We start from the raw sequence: 14,988 nt of genomic DNA on the forward strand, positions 1-14,988 counted from the left end.
TCTTTAGCCGACTTCTTCGCCTGCCAGAGTGCAAGTATAATGCTTTCGATCGTGAGTTATTGGGCATGTACCTGGCGGTGCGTCATTTCCACTATTTCTTGGAGGGGAGGCCTTTCACCATTTTTACCGACCACAAACCTCTCACTCAGGCGCTCACTACGGCAAGAGATCCCTTGTCGGCCCGCCAACAGCGTCACCTCTTCTTCGAGTCGGAGTTCACCACCGACATTTGGCACAAGGTAGGGAAAGACACCTGGTCACCGACGCACTCTCACGACCGGCCATTTGCGCGCTGACACCCGGTCTCGACTTCGACCAACTCACCCAGGACCAGAAGTCTGACGAGGAGACACGGGCCTTCAGGACTGCCATCACGGACCTGCGGTTCCAGGACCTCCCGACTCCTCACATTGAGGGCACCGTCCTGTGTGATGTCTCCACGGGCATCCTGCGTCCAGTGGTTCCCCAGGCAAGTCTTCCACAATATCCATGACCTTTCCCACCCTTCTATCAGGTCCGTTTGATGGCAGAACGTTTCATCTGGCACGGGCTTTCGGAAGCAGATTCCAGACTGGGCCAGAACCTGCACCCATTGCCAGCTTTCCAAGGTACACAGGCACACCAGAGCACCCATACAAGATTTCAAAAACGTCCAGGAATGGTTCAGCCACATACATGTGGACATCATCTGACCCTTACCCGTTTTCCGAGGTAACTGTTACCTTTTCACAGTGATAGAGCACACCACTCGTTGGCCCGAACCACCTCATCAGTGATCGGGGTGTCCAGTTCACCTCTGCGCTCTGGGCACAGCTCACCAACAGGCTGGGAATCGAACTATATCACCCCTAAGCCAATGGGCTAGTCGAGCGATTGCACCGCCACTTTAAGTCGGTACTGACGGCCCGCCTCACCGGGCCCGACTGGGTGGACGAGCTGTTTGGGTGCTCCTGGGCATCCGCTCAACAGCCAAAGAAGACCTACAGGTGTCATCAGCCAAGCTGGCCTACGGTGCACAGCTCGCCCTACCCGGTAAGTTAGTCAACGCACCTCACAACCCCCAGCAGTCACCACACAGTCTACTTCCTCCACCTCCGGGCCCATTTGGATTCCTTCACACCCCCACTGCCACCCAGACACTGCACGTGGGCCTCTTACGTCCCCAGCGAGCTGTATTCCACAGAGTACCCACCTGCCCCCATAACTTTTAATTGCCCTGTCCTTCAAAACATTATATATCTGTGCCTTAAATATATTCAATGAAGCAGCTTCTACTGGTTCCTTGGGCAGAGAATTCCACAGATTCATTCCTCTCTGGGAGAAGCAATTCTTCCTTACCTGTCTTAAAGGTGCTTCCCCAAGTCTAGATTAACCTGTGATGGAATCAACCTCCATGTTCCTTTCATAATTTTTTTATATGAGATCACCCTCAATTTTCTAATGATGCAATCACATCCTTCCTATACTGTGTGCCGTTTGGTTGCCACAGTTGAGGATGGATGTGATGTACCTGGAAAGGATGTAAACAATACTTACTGGATGTTGACTGGGATGGAACATTTCAGAGACTGGATAGGTTGGATTTGCTTTCTAATTTAATTTTATTTTTAATTTAGACATACAGCAGGGTAACAGGCCATTCTTGGCCCATGAGTCCTTGCTCCCCAATTTATACCTAATTAACCTGCACCCCCAGTAGATTTTGAATGGGGGGAGGAGTCCGGAGCCCCCAGAGAAAACCCACGCAGATACAGGGAGAACATACAAACTCCTTACGATCCGCGCGGGATTCAAACCCCTGTCCCGATTGCTGACACTGTAATGGCGTTGCACTAACTGCTGCATTACCCATTTCCTTGGTATAGTGACCTGATTGAAGGGTACAGAATTATGAGGGGTAATCATGACCTTTAAGACCAGACAACATAGATATAACATAATCAGTAGAACATTTATATGACATGGGAAGATTTTTTTTCACAGAGGTTGGTTGAAACCTGGAACTCAAAGCCTCAGAAGATAGAGAGGAAGATACTGTGACAACATTCAAGAAGTATTGAGATAAGCTCTGCAATATATTATGGCATAGAAGACTAAGGGGCCAAGAGCTGACAAATGGTACTAGTATTGATAGATACTTGGTGGCTTCCCCAGATGGTGACTAAAGACTAGTTTCTGTGACTCAATCTGTTTATGCTGGGATTAGTTGAGTGAGCAGTGCTGACCTACTGTTCTTCATACAGTCTCAAGGAGCATTTCCTTTAATTAGGATGAAAATTGATGAAATAATTCAATTTACTCTAAGCTATTTGATCTGCTTTTACTTCAGTATGTGAGCAAAAACTATATTAACCTAGGTTCAACTCCACACTTCCTTCATTTATGTTACCCAAAAATACACCAAGTTGGTGATACAATGTAGATTGCAGAACAGAAGCTTGTATCCCAGTACAGCCATTTTCCCAATGCAAAGCCAGGTCCTCCACCAGAGGAAAGAATAATCAGAAGCAGAGCTTCCATCTGTGCATTTCATAATTATTGCAATGGATGTTTAAAGGCCGACACCCTGGCGGAAATCACCTGGATGATTTTTTTTTTGTGAAATAAAGTGAATGTGTTCAATTCATGATGGACTGGGCAGAAGAAAAATAGTAAATTTACTTCAGTTCTTTTCTGATGCACTTCAACATTGCTTTCTCTTACTCATGTTTAATTTATTTTCCACATCCCCAATCGCTATTCAGTGCCCATGCTTTTCCTCATTAAACAGCAAGAGGTATTTAGGTTACCTGATCAGCGTAAAACCATTACCAGCTATTGATAATGTGCCTAGGTAGACAATCAGGCAAAAGGTTTTGAAATCACCATCATCTACTTTGAACATGTTCAGCTAAATAACGACATACCCTGATGATTAATTAAATGATTCCATCTAAACTGTGGTTTCCTTTGAGCTAGACTGCTGTTTCAAAACTCCCTGTTTCAATTTTTCCTACACCCCAAAACCCATAGGGGAATCTTGAAAACGTGGAAAATTAAAATGCCAAGAATGAGTCCGTTGGATGACCATATGGACTCATGCTTGACTATTACTCTGGCTTAGTGAGGTAGGTGTGAAAAATCAGGTTGGCAAATATAAATGTCAGTTGATCATGTGACGCTTGATTGTTTGGTCAGCGTTGAAAGGCTATTCTCTGAACAAAACAATTAACAGGCAAGGTTCCAAATTAATTTTAAGAATCATTGATAAAGTTTGGAAAATGTGTTTCCAGAATCTCTCTAAATTTGTTTAGTTTTGCTCTTGATTCAGTTAAACTTATATCGGCATTTCAGGAAAAAGTTTTACCTTTTACCATGTTGATAACCAGATGAGCAATTTTATTGAAATGGAAAGATGTTTCATCCCCTACTCATGCACAGTGGTTTATATGATGTAATGTCATATTTAAGTTTAGAGAAAATTAGACAGTTTCAGTTTATGAAATTCTGGGGCCCATTCTTAGGATTTATTTTAGAATTGGAAGAATGAACAATTATTGTATGTTCCAGTCATTCAATTGATTTTTTTAAATTAATTTATAAGGTAACTTTGATTAGAGGGAGGGAATAGATCAGAATAGTTTTAGTTTTTAGGGATTTTTTTTCTTTTTTTCCTTTATTTTAAACGTTATTTCAACAAATGGGTTTAACATGGTCACATAGATCATTTCAATTAAATGTTTTTGATGTAGTTTTATCTACTTTCTTTCTCCTTCGATGGCTTACTTGTATACAAATGAATTATTATGTAATTGACAATTCTGTATTTATGCTTATATGTTAAACTCAATAAAATATTTTAAAAAGAAAAAAAGACTATTCTCAGATATAACCTTTAAACAGAGCACTCCAGAAACAGTGGCTTTTAATCCACTTCACTCACTTAATGCCTGCTTGATTCCTTTTACAGATCATATTCTCAAAACTGTCTTGTGGTTCGGTCAGCAGATACACTCCTTAATATAATGCTGAGTTGAACTCAGAAAGATTCTAAATCTGATCCTTGGTTTCTGCTTAATTCTCTCTGATTTGTGATGAGACGATGATAGGATTCAGTGTGCCTGAATTTTGGAAGAGAGAAATCAAAATAAACAAAATCCTTGTGTTCCTTTGATGCTGTCTGAATGAATGTTGACAATGGGATAAAAATACCAGATGTGAATGATGTTGGTCTTAGTTTTATGCTTTCCATTTTCATTTATCCTATCAACATTATTAAATTCTTATATTTATAACAACATCATAGAATGGGGACCATTTGACTTCTCAGGTTCCTGTCAGCTCCCAGGAACCTTTCCACCTCTTCTGATTTCTTGCTTGCTTATTCTCTCTCACGGATAATCATCAAATCCCGTTTGCTTATTTTAGCCATTAATCCACACTAAGGTCATTTATATTAATCAGTTAAGAACCACTGTAGTAAAATTAATGATCTAAGAATTAGGGACCCTCTTAGAAAGAGTGATGAGGGTATGATTTGAATTTCTCACACAAATAGAAGGTGGAAAAGTTTGATCTAAACCCAGTGTATTATGCTTAGGTTATGCTTCACAGACTCCCTCATCCCTTTGTACCTCCAAATTTTTAAATTTCTTCCCATCCAAATAATAGTCTGTCTTTTTATTCCTTCTACCAAAGAGCATGACCATACACTTTTCAACATTGCATTTAATTTGCCACTTTTTTGCCCATTCTCCTAATCTAAGACTCTCTGCAGGCACTCCTTTTCCTCATCTGTACCTGCCCTTCTTCCTATCTTTGTATGGACTGCAAAGTTAGCCACAAAGCCATTTATTCCGCAATCCAAATAATTAGTATATAATGTATAAAGAAAAGGTCTCAACACTGACCCCTGCAAAACACCACTGGTAACTGGAAACCAACCTCACTTTCTACCTCCTGCCAATCAGCCAATGTTTTACTCATGCTGGTATTTTTTCTGTAATTCCATGGGCTTTCATTTTACTAAACAGCCTCATGTGCGACACCATGTCAAAAGCCTTCTGAAAATCCAATTAGCCAACATCCACTGCATCGCCCTTGTTTAGCCTGCTTGTGGATTCCTCAGAAAATTGCAGTAGGTTTGTCTATATAACTGTCTTCCAGAACCTGAGAGTGCATTCCATCTGGTCCAGGAGACTTATTTACCCTTAGACCATTCAGCTTCCCAAGCACCTCTTCTCTGGTGATCATGACTGCACTTGCCTCTCTTCTGTGTCACCCTTGAAAGTCAGGTAGACTGACCTTGATACGTTACTGTCACAAATGTGCTGAGCAAAATAGTGGTCCTAAAAGTATATTATAGTCAAGTAATAGTATAGTAAATTATGATGAAGTTATTGTATAGCAAGTATTTGTGATCATTTACAAAAATTCTCTGGAGTCCAGGCAAGTCCTAGCAAATTGGAAGACAACGAATGTCATGCCACTGATTGAAAAAGGATATTGACAAAAGAGACATAACAATTAACATAGCAGTTAGTCCCACACTATTATAGTGGCCAGTAAAGTAGGTTTGAATCTACTGCTGTCTGTAAGATGTTTGTACTTTTTCCCCAAATTCCATAGACATATAAGGTTGGTAGGTTAATTAGTCACATGGGTGTATTTGGGTAGTGTAGGCTCGTGGACTGAAAAAGCTGTTACTATGCTTTATTTCTAAATTTAAAAATATAGGCCAGTTATCCGTGGTCAGGAAAATGCTTGAAGGTATCATTTAGGAAGAAAAAGAAAGAAACCTGGAGAGAAATTCTTCCTTCAGGTATTGATTCAGGATGGTAAGTCCTGTTTGACAAACTTACTGGAATTCTTTGAAGATATAATGAGTGCAGTGGATAGAGAGGGACAGGTGGATGCTGTGAACTTACATTTCCAGTAGCATTCGATAAGGTCCCTCATAAAAGACATTCAAAAGATCAGGATGCATGAAGTTGGGGTCAATGCATTAACATGGATAGAAGATTGGTTATCCAATAAAAGGCAGAGAATTTCTCTGGTTGGTAATCAATAGTGAGTGGAGTGCCACAGGGGTCAGTGCTAGGCTGCAACTATTCTCAATGTACATTAACAATTTTGAGGAGGGAACTGAGTTTATAGTATCTAAATTTACTAATAGCGTTAAATTGAGAGTAAAAGCAAATTATGCAAAGTTGGCAGAGATATCTAGATGGGTTAAGTGTGCGGGCAAGACAAAGTTGGCAGAGATATCTAGATGGGTTAAGTGTGCGGGCAAGACAAAGTTGGCAGAGATATCTAGATGGGTTAAGTGTGCGGGCAAGAATCTGGCTGATGGAGTGGAATACTGGTCATTCACTTTGGAAAGAAAAAACAGAAGATTGGATTATTATTTAAATAATGAAAGATTTCACCATGTTCTTGTGCAGAGGGATTTTGGAATACTTGCACATGAATCGTAAAAGTTTGGCTTGCATGTACAAAAGGTTATCAAGGAGACAAATGGAATGTTGGATTCATCAGGTTAATTCAGAGATGAGGTGATTAGTTTATGAGGAGAGATTGAGTCACTTCTGACTGTACTTGCTAGAATTCACATTAAGAGAGGATCTTATAGAAACAAATAATTATGAAATAAACTGATAAGATAGAGAAAAGAAAGCTGTTTTCACTGGTATGTGAGACGAGACTGAGGAACATAGCCTCAAGATTTAGGATGGAGATGAGGAGGAACTGCTTTTCCATGAAAGGAGTAAATCTGCAGAATTCTCTGCCTAAATAAACAATATAGGCTCCCTTATTAAATGTATTTAAGAAACAATTAGATAGCTGTTTGCATAATAGGGAATTAAAGGTCATGGGAAAAAGGCAAATAGATGGAGCTGAGTCAACAATCACATCAACCATGATCTTACAGATTGGCAAAGCAGGCTTGATGGGTTAGATGGCCTGCTCCTGTTTCTTATGGTCTTATGCTTGGGATGTAGGAGAAAATCAGAGCACCCTGAGGAGACCCATACATTTACAGAGAGAAAGTGCAAACCCAAGGACCAAGGTGATATCCTTAGTAAGTGGAGAAAACTGTAAACTTGAATAAAATCATATTTCAGTTAATGCTTTTCAAACCTAAATGGGAGACGAAAAGATGAGAGATAAAATAAGATAACTTCAAAGGAGCAGAAGTGGTGAAGTATTTCCTCTTCTGTAGATTATACCCTCTTGCCTAGTGGATGGTAAATATGATGAATGTGCAACAGGTTCATTGCTAAACTGACACAAAATCTACCTCGTATTTGAGAGCTGCCAACCAATGAGAGAGTTCTGCAACATATTTATCTTTGGTTGGATTTATTCTTAGAACTGTTGCTGAAGAGTCCCAAACCTAAATATAGAAATGAATGCTGGCTTTAATTCCTATCATAGGTTTTCTGTGCGTTTAATCTGACAATATAACTGAATGCTACTCACTCCTGAGAAATCATTAAAAAGAGCATAAATATTTTGTGAGGTTTATACAGAGCCATTGTTTGAGTATGGAGTCTATCTCTGATTTCTGAATTCAGAACTTTGAATTATAAGATTCAAGATTGTTTTAATGTCATGTAATAAAACAGATGTATTTCAAGAAATTGCAGACAAAGATACAGCCTCATCAGAAATTGCCCAGTGCCCCTTGCAGACTGAGAAAGAGAAGCAAAGAGAGTCCCTTCAGACCCACTGAATGTCTGTGGATTCATTTCCAGCACTCCTGTAGCCTCTGCAGCCACAAAGGCTTCAGCCCAAACCATTGGCAACCGAGCTCCAGATCCAAACCTCCGACATAATCAGGAAGCCTTCAGCCCCCTCGGCACCCTCTTGCACCCCAGTTCCAATACTTAGTACCCCTTCAACTAGTCTTGAGCCAGTCACCAGCAGTCCGCAGCCCGGTGTGAGTCCTTTGACCGTAAGTCGCCAGCAGCCCGCTGGTGACTCAAATTGCCAACAGCCCACCGTGTATTCTTCAGCCACAGAGCCCCTCACTTGTCCGCCACCTTGGTCACCATCCTGTAGGGTCATCTCTTCTGCTTCTCCTTCTGAAATGGAATTGTTCTCCCCATTTTCTGGTGCCTGCATGAGCCATCTGCTTCCCCAGAGTCTGCAACCCCTGCTAGCACAGGCGCTGCCATCTTGGGCTCAGACACCGCAGGATTTTAAAATAAAACATTGTTGGCTCCTTTAGCAGGTCATTTAAAGCCTGTACGGAGATATCGGTAATAAGACTGGCTGGTAGAACCCTCAGAGGAGCATTGTGTCTCCTCTCCCCAGATCCGTACCAGTGGTAACGTTTCTGCCATTTTTTTCAGAATTTAACAGATAGAATTAAAACAATATTAAACATTTTGCAAAAAAAACATAAATGCCAGAATTGAAGTTAGCTGACTTGGAAAAGCATCCATTTATTTTATGCCTACTTCTGCAAATTTCTGCAGAAAGCCCATCCATCCATGCCACAAGAGTGGAGTTTATGCAACATTTCTTGAGAGAGTTGTGATCATAATGTACCTGGAAAGGAAAATTAAATCTTAAATTAATGTGAATACCATATGTCACATTCTTAAACAATATTTGGGTTTTTTTCACTATATATAAGCACACTGCTTGCCTGAGGAAATCTGACTGTACAGCAATCTATGATTGTACCCAATAAATACTGTTATTGGATTTCAAAGAAAATTGATCTGAAGTCATATTTTCAGTGTTCAGAAAACTATCACAAAGTCATCTTTAATCCCACTACCTCAGAATTCAGCACCTCAACTTTCTCTGCTTCCTCCAGATCCAATGGAATCCCACCACCAACCACATCTTGCCCTCCAACCCTTTCCACTTTCCACTCCCTTTGTGATTACCTGATCCACTTATCCCTTCCACACTTCTTCACCCATCCTTTCAACAGGAGGGGGACTAATATCCTTGCAAAAAGTTTTTTTCTAGTGCTGCTCTGGTGGGTTTAAACTAGATTTTTAGGGGGATGGAACCCAGAGTGCCAGATCAGATGGCAGAATGGAAGATGGAAAAGATTATGTTAAAATTACATGTACCATTAGAAGTCAACGGGTTATACATGGTGGAAATTTTCGAAAGAGCATCTATTTCAATGAAAGAAGTATTGTAGGAAAGGCAGATGAGCTTACAGTGTGGATTGGCATGTGGAATTGTGACATTGTGGCCATTAGTGAAACTTGGTTGCAGGAGGAGCAAGACTGGCAGCTCAATGTTATGGGCTTCCATTGCTTTCAATGCAATAGTACGGGGGTGGGGGGGGGGGATGAAAGGGGAAGGAGTGGCATTGCTCATCAGGAAAAATATTACAGCTGTGCCCAAGCAAGATGGACCAGAGGGCTCATTTACTGAGGCTATATGGGTGGAGCTGAGGAAAGGGAAACATATGACCATCCTCATGGGGTTGACCGCCCAACAGTCAATGAGAATTGGAGGAGCAAATCTGTAGAAAGATAGCAAACAACTGCAGGTTGTAATAGTAGGGGATTTTAATTTTCCACATATTGACTGGAACTCCCATACTGTAAAAGGGCTGGATGGCTTGGAGTTTGTCAAATATGTTCAGGAAAGTTTTTTAAATCAATATATAGAGGTACCAACTAGAGAAAAGGCAATACAGGATCTCCTTTTAGGGAGCGAGACTGGACATGCAACAGAAGTATGTGTAGGGGAACATTTTGGGTCCGGTGATCATAATGCCATTAGTTTCAAGTTAGTTATGGAAAAAGATAGGTGTGGGCTTCAGGTTGATATTCTAAATTGGAGAAAGGCCAATTTTGAGAAAATGAGAAAGGATCTAGGATCTAAATGGCAGATGGAATTTAATGCAGACAAGTGTGAGGTATTGCATTTTGGAAGGATGAACCGAGAAAGGACATACATGATGAATGGTAGGGCACTGAGGAGTGCAGTAGAACAGAGGGATCTGTGCCTAGAAAGTGGTGTCACAGGTAGTTAAGGTTGTAAAGAGAGCTTTTGGCTTCATAAATCAAAGTATTGAGTATAGGAGCTGGGATTTAATGTTAAAGTTGAATAAGACTTTGGAGAGGCCAAATTGGTAGTATTGTGAGCAGTTTTGGTCACCTAACTACAGGAAAGATATCACTAAGATAGAAAGAGTGCAAAGAAGATTTACTAGGATATTGCCAGGACTTCAGGAACTGAGTTGGGGGAAAGGTTAAATAGGTTAGGGCTTTATTCCCTGGGACATAGAAGAATTAGGAGAAATTTGATAACCATTTAAAATTATGAGGATGGACAGAGTTAATGTAGATGGGCTTTTTCCATTGAGGGTAGGTGAGATACAAACCAGAGGTCATGGATTGGGGGTGAAAGGGGAAAAATTTATGGGGAACATGAGGGGGAACTTCTTCACATGGAGAGTGGTAAGAGTATGGAACGAGCTGCCATCTGAGGTGGTGAATGTGGGCTTAATTTTAACATTTAAGAAGAATTTGGACAGGTACATGGATGGGAGAGGTATGGAGGGCTATAGACTGGGTGCCGGTCAGTGGGACTAGGCAAAAAAAATCAGTTTGGCACAGACAAGAAGGATCGAAGACACCTGTTTCTGTGCTGTAGTGTTCCATGGTTCTGCAGTAGATTCAGTACTTGTTCCTAAAGCAGATATTTATGAGCACCTTCTCCAATCTGGTTTATTGCATTTGGTGCTCACAATGCAGCTTCCTCTACATCGGCAAGATTAAGTAAAGACTAGATGATTGTTTTGCAGAGGATCTACCTTCTATCTGTAATGGCTATCTTGATGTTCCAGTTGCATGTCATTTAAATTCCCCTTCCCATTCCCTTACTAACCTGTCAGCTTCCTCCACTAACGTGTTCCATTTGGGTAGCCTATAGACCTTAGGCATGAACATTGATTTTTCTGTTTTCAAATAACCCACTCTCCCTGTGTTCCTTTCCTACTTCCACCAGTTCATCCAATCACATTCACCTTTTTCATTCCTTCCCCCTGCCTTAGTTTATCTATCTCACCCACCTATTTCCATCTGGCCATCACACACATACCCATCTATTTGGGTTTCTCCCTTGGCTTACCTCTCCTTTCCCCCTCCTACCACCCCACACCCCGCTTCACATTCATTTCTATCTGCCATCATCTCTCTCCTGGTTCCACCTATCGGTCTATTTCTACTCTTTCCCTTCCTCCTCATCACCCCTAGCACCATCTGCCTATTTTTTCCTTTTCTGCTTCCACCTACCACCTACTAGTATCTATCTCAACACTCACTCTCTTTCCTCCGTCTAGCTTTATCTGTCAATCAATTATTTTAAAAATAACTTCTGATAACTGATGAAGGAAATTGTTTCTCACAGCATTACCAGTATATGTTTTTACTTTATCCCTTCATAACTCTCTGTGCTCCATAGAAACAATCTCTTCTTCTCTGATACTTCAACAAACTACAAAGCATCCATGCACAACCCTCAACATTTTATTTCATTTAAGATCCAAGGCAGGTCATTCAAACGTGATTTGATGAGTTGACTCTGATTAGCACGTTTTCAAGTGAGAATTAATTTTAACTTTAAGAATGGTTTCTCACTGCTTTCTCACCATGATTTAACCCTTAAACAGCATTACCAAAAATCAGTTAATTCATTACTTTGCTTCAACAGTATATACTTGGTCATAACGCATTTTCACGAAGCCATGAAAGGTATTAGATAAATGTAAATCATTTTTTCTTTCTTAAGTTATCAAAATTCACCAAATTATTTGCCTTTCAGAACATCGAGCTGAAAGTTGAAGTGGAGAGCCTGAAACGAGAATTGAATGTAAAAACTGGGCTACTTGAGAAAGCCTCGTAAGTCACAGTGCTTTCTTTCATCTTAATCTTGGCGCATTTTTGAAAGTTTGCAGTTATTGTGAAGTAATTCTGTTATAATTTCCATAAGGTTATATTTGTTTGGAAGCAGCCGCTTGCTTCATACTTTATCTCAATTTGAATGATGGGGGGGGAGGGTGGGGGGAAATGTGCTGTGCTTTTTTAAATTTAAGAAATACATCACACTATATAAATTATGTACTCATATTCTTGTTGATAGAATTATGAAAATACGATCTCATGTATTAGATGACCACTCGAATCTGCCCATCAAAGACTGTGTGCCCAGAAGTTCTAATGTGTCCCATTGGGTGTATTAGATTGTTGTGGCAGGGCATGCCAGTAACTCACCATCATGTAGCTGCAAACTTCCATTAGCAGCTGAGCCCAACTGAGCAGGCATTATAAACATTTGCCTTTCAACTTTTGGTGGTGGTGGTGGACAGGAACCTGAGGTCTCATTGGCAATCCATTAACTGGCTGGGGGCGGTAAAAGTGATTATGGTGTTTGATGGAGTTCAGAGACTGTACCATTTACTGAGATTGGGATTCATTTTTCAGATGAATAGATCAGGAGCTCACAAATGGGAGAGTCAGGGTACAGTGATCAGGATAGAGTCAGAGGAATCAAATGTCAGGATCTAATTTAAATTGCCTTGAACCAGCTTTTAGAGACGCTGCTTTTATTCTGGTGAAGGTATTCCCACTTTGCTGTAAGGGGAGAGCTCTAGTATTTTGACCTGAGAATTATGAAGGGTCCACAGTATGTTTCCAAATAAGGTAGTTCAAAGTTCCTTTAATTGTCACATAATAATATAATAAAAATGTAATGTACATGATATACCTCAACTTAACGCAAATAAAGAGTCACCACGAGCATTTTCCGGCTCCCCTAATAGGATAAACAGAAACAAAAGAGAATCCCTTCAGAGATACTAAAAACATTTTAAATCAGAAATTCTGTGATTTGCCGTAAGGAGGACTCAGCAGTATCCCGGCTTCAAGCTTGACCTGGTTGTTCACACAGAACTGAGCAAAGTTGGTAAAATGCCAGGACAGTGTGTCATTTCACACAGAAGGCCAGCATTCCTGGACCAAAGGAGGCAGGTCATGTGATGCAACAGCGTCGGCATCCACTGTAGTGTAAAACATAAGCATCTATCATATCCATCTACTAAAATAATGGCAGTACAGCTTGAAGCAATAACGCTACTAGTTGTGAATGTGTTTTACCATCATTAGGAGTGCAAGCAAATTTCATGTGAATCCGAATCCTGACTGTTGACTCAGTAGTTCACATTTCCGTCATTGCAACATCATCTTTCCGTACCCGAGCTGGTCCTGGAATGAGGTAAGCAGCTTTCAGACAGCACAGCATTCCGGGGCTGTGAAAAGGTTCGCTGGTGGAAAACTACCAGCACAGAAATTACCCTAATTCTGGGTTGGCGTTTTTCAGACAGAAGGCCTGCCATAAAAATGATGAAAATGTCCCGGAATGAAACAACTGTCTGAAAATGTCTTGAGTGTCCGTGGATTCACCTCCAGTTCTCCAACACCCTCTGGAACCACATAGTCTCCAATTCAAACCATCGACAACTCAAGTTCCCGATCCAAACCTCTGACATAGTGTAGAGCTCGTCGAAAGAACCAAAGACTTGTTGATCCAAACCAAGGCTTTTATTAGCAAAAGACCGGAGCTCTTCACAGGTGGCCGACCAGTCCGGAATGATCCGACCTGGCTAGGGACACAACCCTTTAAGGCCCAGACAATAGGAGTGGCTTAGCTCTCAGCCAATCGCTGTAAGCACAGTCTAGATACAGTAACTATATACACTATGTACATTGGTGATAGACCTGTACTATCACATTCACCCCTTCTTGGAGAATTGACCCTGGGAAAAAAAAAACAAAAACGAGGGAGAGAATGAAAGGAAGGGGTAGGTCAAGGACTGTAGCGGTCAGGGGGTCTGACCATCCGGCGTGACCGCCGTGGTGCCGGGATTGGGGTCACTGGAGTGGTGTTGCCAGCGGGCTCGTCGGGAGCGACTGCTCCGTCGCTCAATTCCCCAGTCGTTTTGTTGGCAGGGTGGCCCGGGTCATTGGGATGCTGTTGGTCCTTCTGTTGCAGCACGGGGCCTGGAGAATGAGTTGGGGGGTTTGCTGGGTCTACCGCGTCCTGAGCTAGGTCCCGCACCGAAACAGTGTCCTCCCGCCCGTCTGGGAACTCCACGTATGCGTAATGTGGGTTCGCGTGGAGTAGAGTCACTCGGTCGACCAAGGGGTCGTTCTTTGAGTGCCGGACGTGGCGTCGCAAAAGGACGGGGCCAGGGACGGTGAGCCATGCCGGTACAGTGGTTCCCGATTCGGATTTCCTCGGGAAAAGGAACATCCTTTCGTGGGGGGTGGCATTTGTTGCAGTACATAGGAGGGAGCGGATGGAGTGTAAAGCACTAGTGAGAACCTCCTGCCAGTGAGAGGTGGGGAGACCTTTAGACCGGAGAGCCAGTGTAACCGCTCTCCATATGGTGGCATTCTCCCTCTCGACCTGGCCATTACCGCGTGGGTTGTAGCTCGTGGTCCTGCTTGAAGCAATACCACACTCCAGAAGGTACTGTTGCAGCTCTGCACTCATGAATGAGGACCCCCTATCACTGTGGATGGAATTGGGGTACCCGAAGATGGTGAAAATACTGTTAAGGGCCTGTATCACTGAGGTGGCAGTGGTGTCTGGGCAGGCTACAGCGAATGGGAAGCGGGAGTACTCGTCGATGGCCGTAAGGATGTAGGTATTACGGTTGGTCGACGGTAGGGGCCCCTTAAAGTCTACACTAAGACGCTCGAAGGGGCGGGTGGCTTTGATAACGTGGGAGTTATCCGGACGGAAGAAGTGGGGCTTGCATTCAGCGCACACCGAACAGGCTCGGGTCATAGAGCGGATCTCCTCGACTGTGTAGGGTAAGTTGCGCGCCTTGACAAAGTGAGCAAACCTAGTGACCCCCGGATGACAGAGCGCCTCATGGAGTTTCCGTAGTCTGTCCATCTGTATGCTGGCGCACGTCCCCCTGGAGAGTGCGTCAGGTGGGTCGTTGAGCTTACCAGGCCG

At 42.3% G+C, this 14,988-nt stretch overlaps 1 protein-coding gene across 6 annotated transcripts in view; it reads left to right on the forward strand.

Annotated features, from left to right (window-relative positions):
- Positions 1-14,988, forward strand: part of pde4dip (phosphodiesterase 4D interacting protein) — a 564,002-nt gene that overhangs the window by 325,499 nt on the left and 223,515 nt on the right. For all 6 annotated transcript variants that reach the window (XM_069938250.1, XM_069938253.1, XM_069938249.1 and 3 more), the window contains one exon: positions 11,788-11,864. In XM_069938250.1, the coding sequence (XP_069794351.1) occupies positions 11,788-11,864 (77 nt within the window). The remainder of the gene's footprint in view (positions 1-11,787; positions 11,865-14,988) is intronic.

Source organism: Narcine bancroftii, chromosome 5, assembly GCF_036971445.1.
Source record: "Narcine bancroftii isolate sNarBan1 chromosome 5, sNarBan1.hap1, whole genome shotgun sequence".
In the NCBI taxonomy this organism is placed as follows: domain Eukaryota; kingdom Metazoa; phylum Chordata; class Chondrichthyes; order Torpediniformes; family Narcinidae; genus Narcine; species Narcine bancroftii.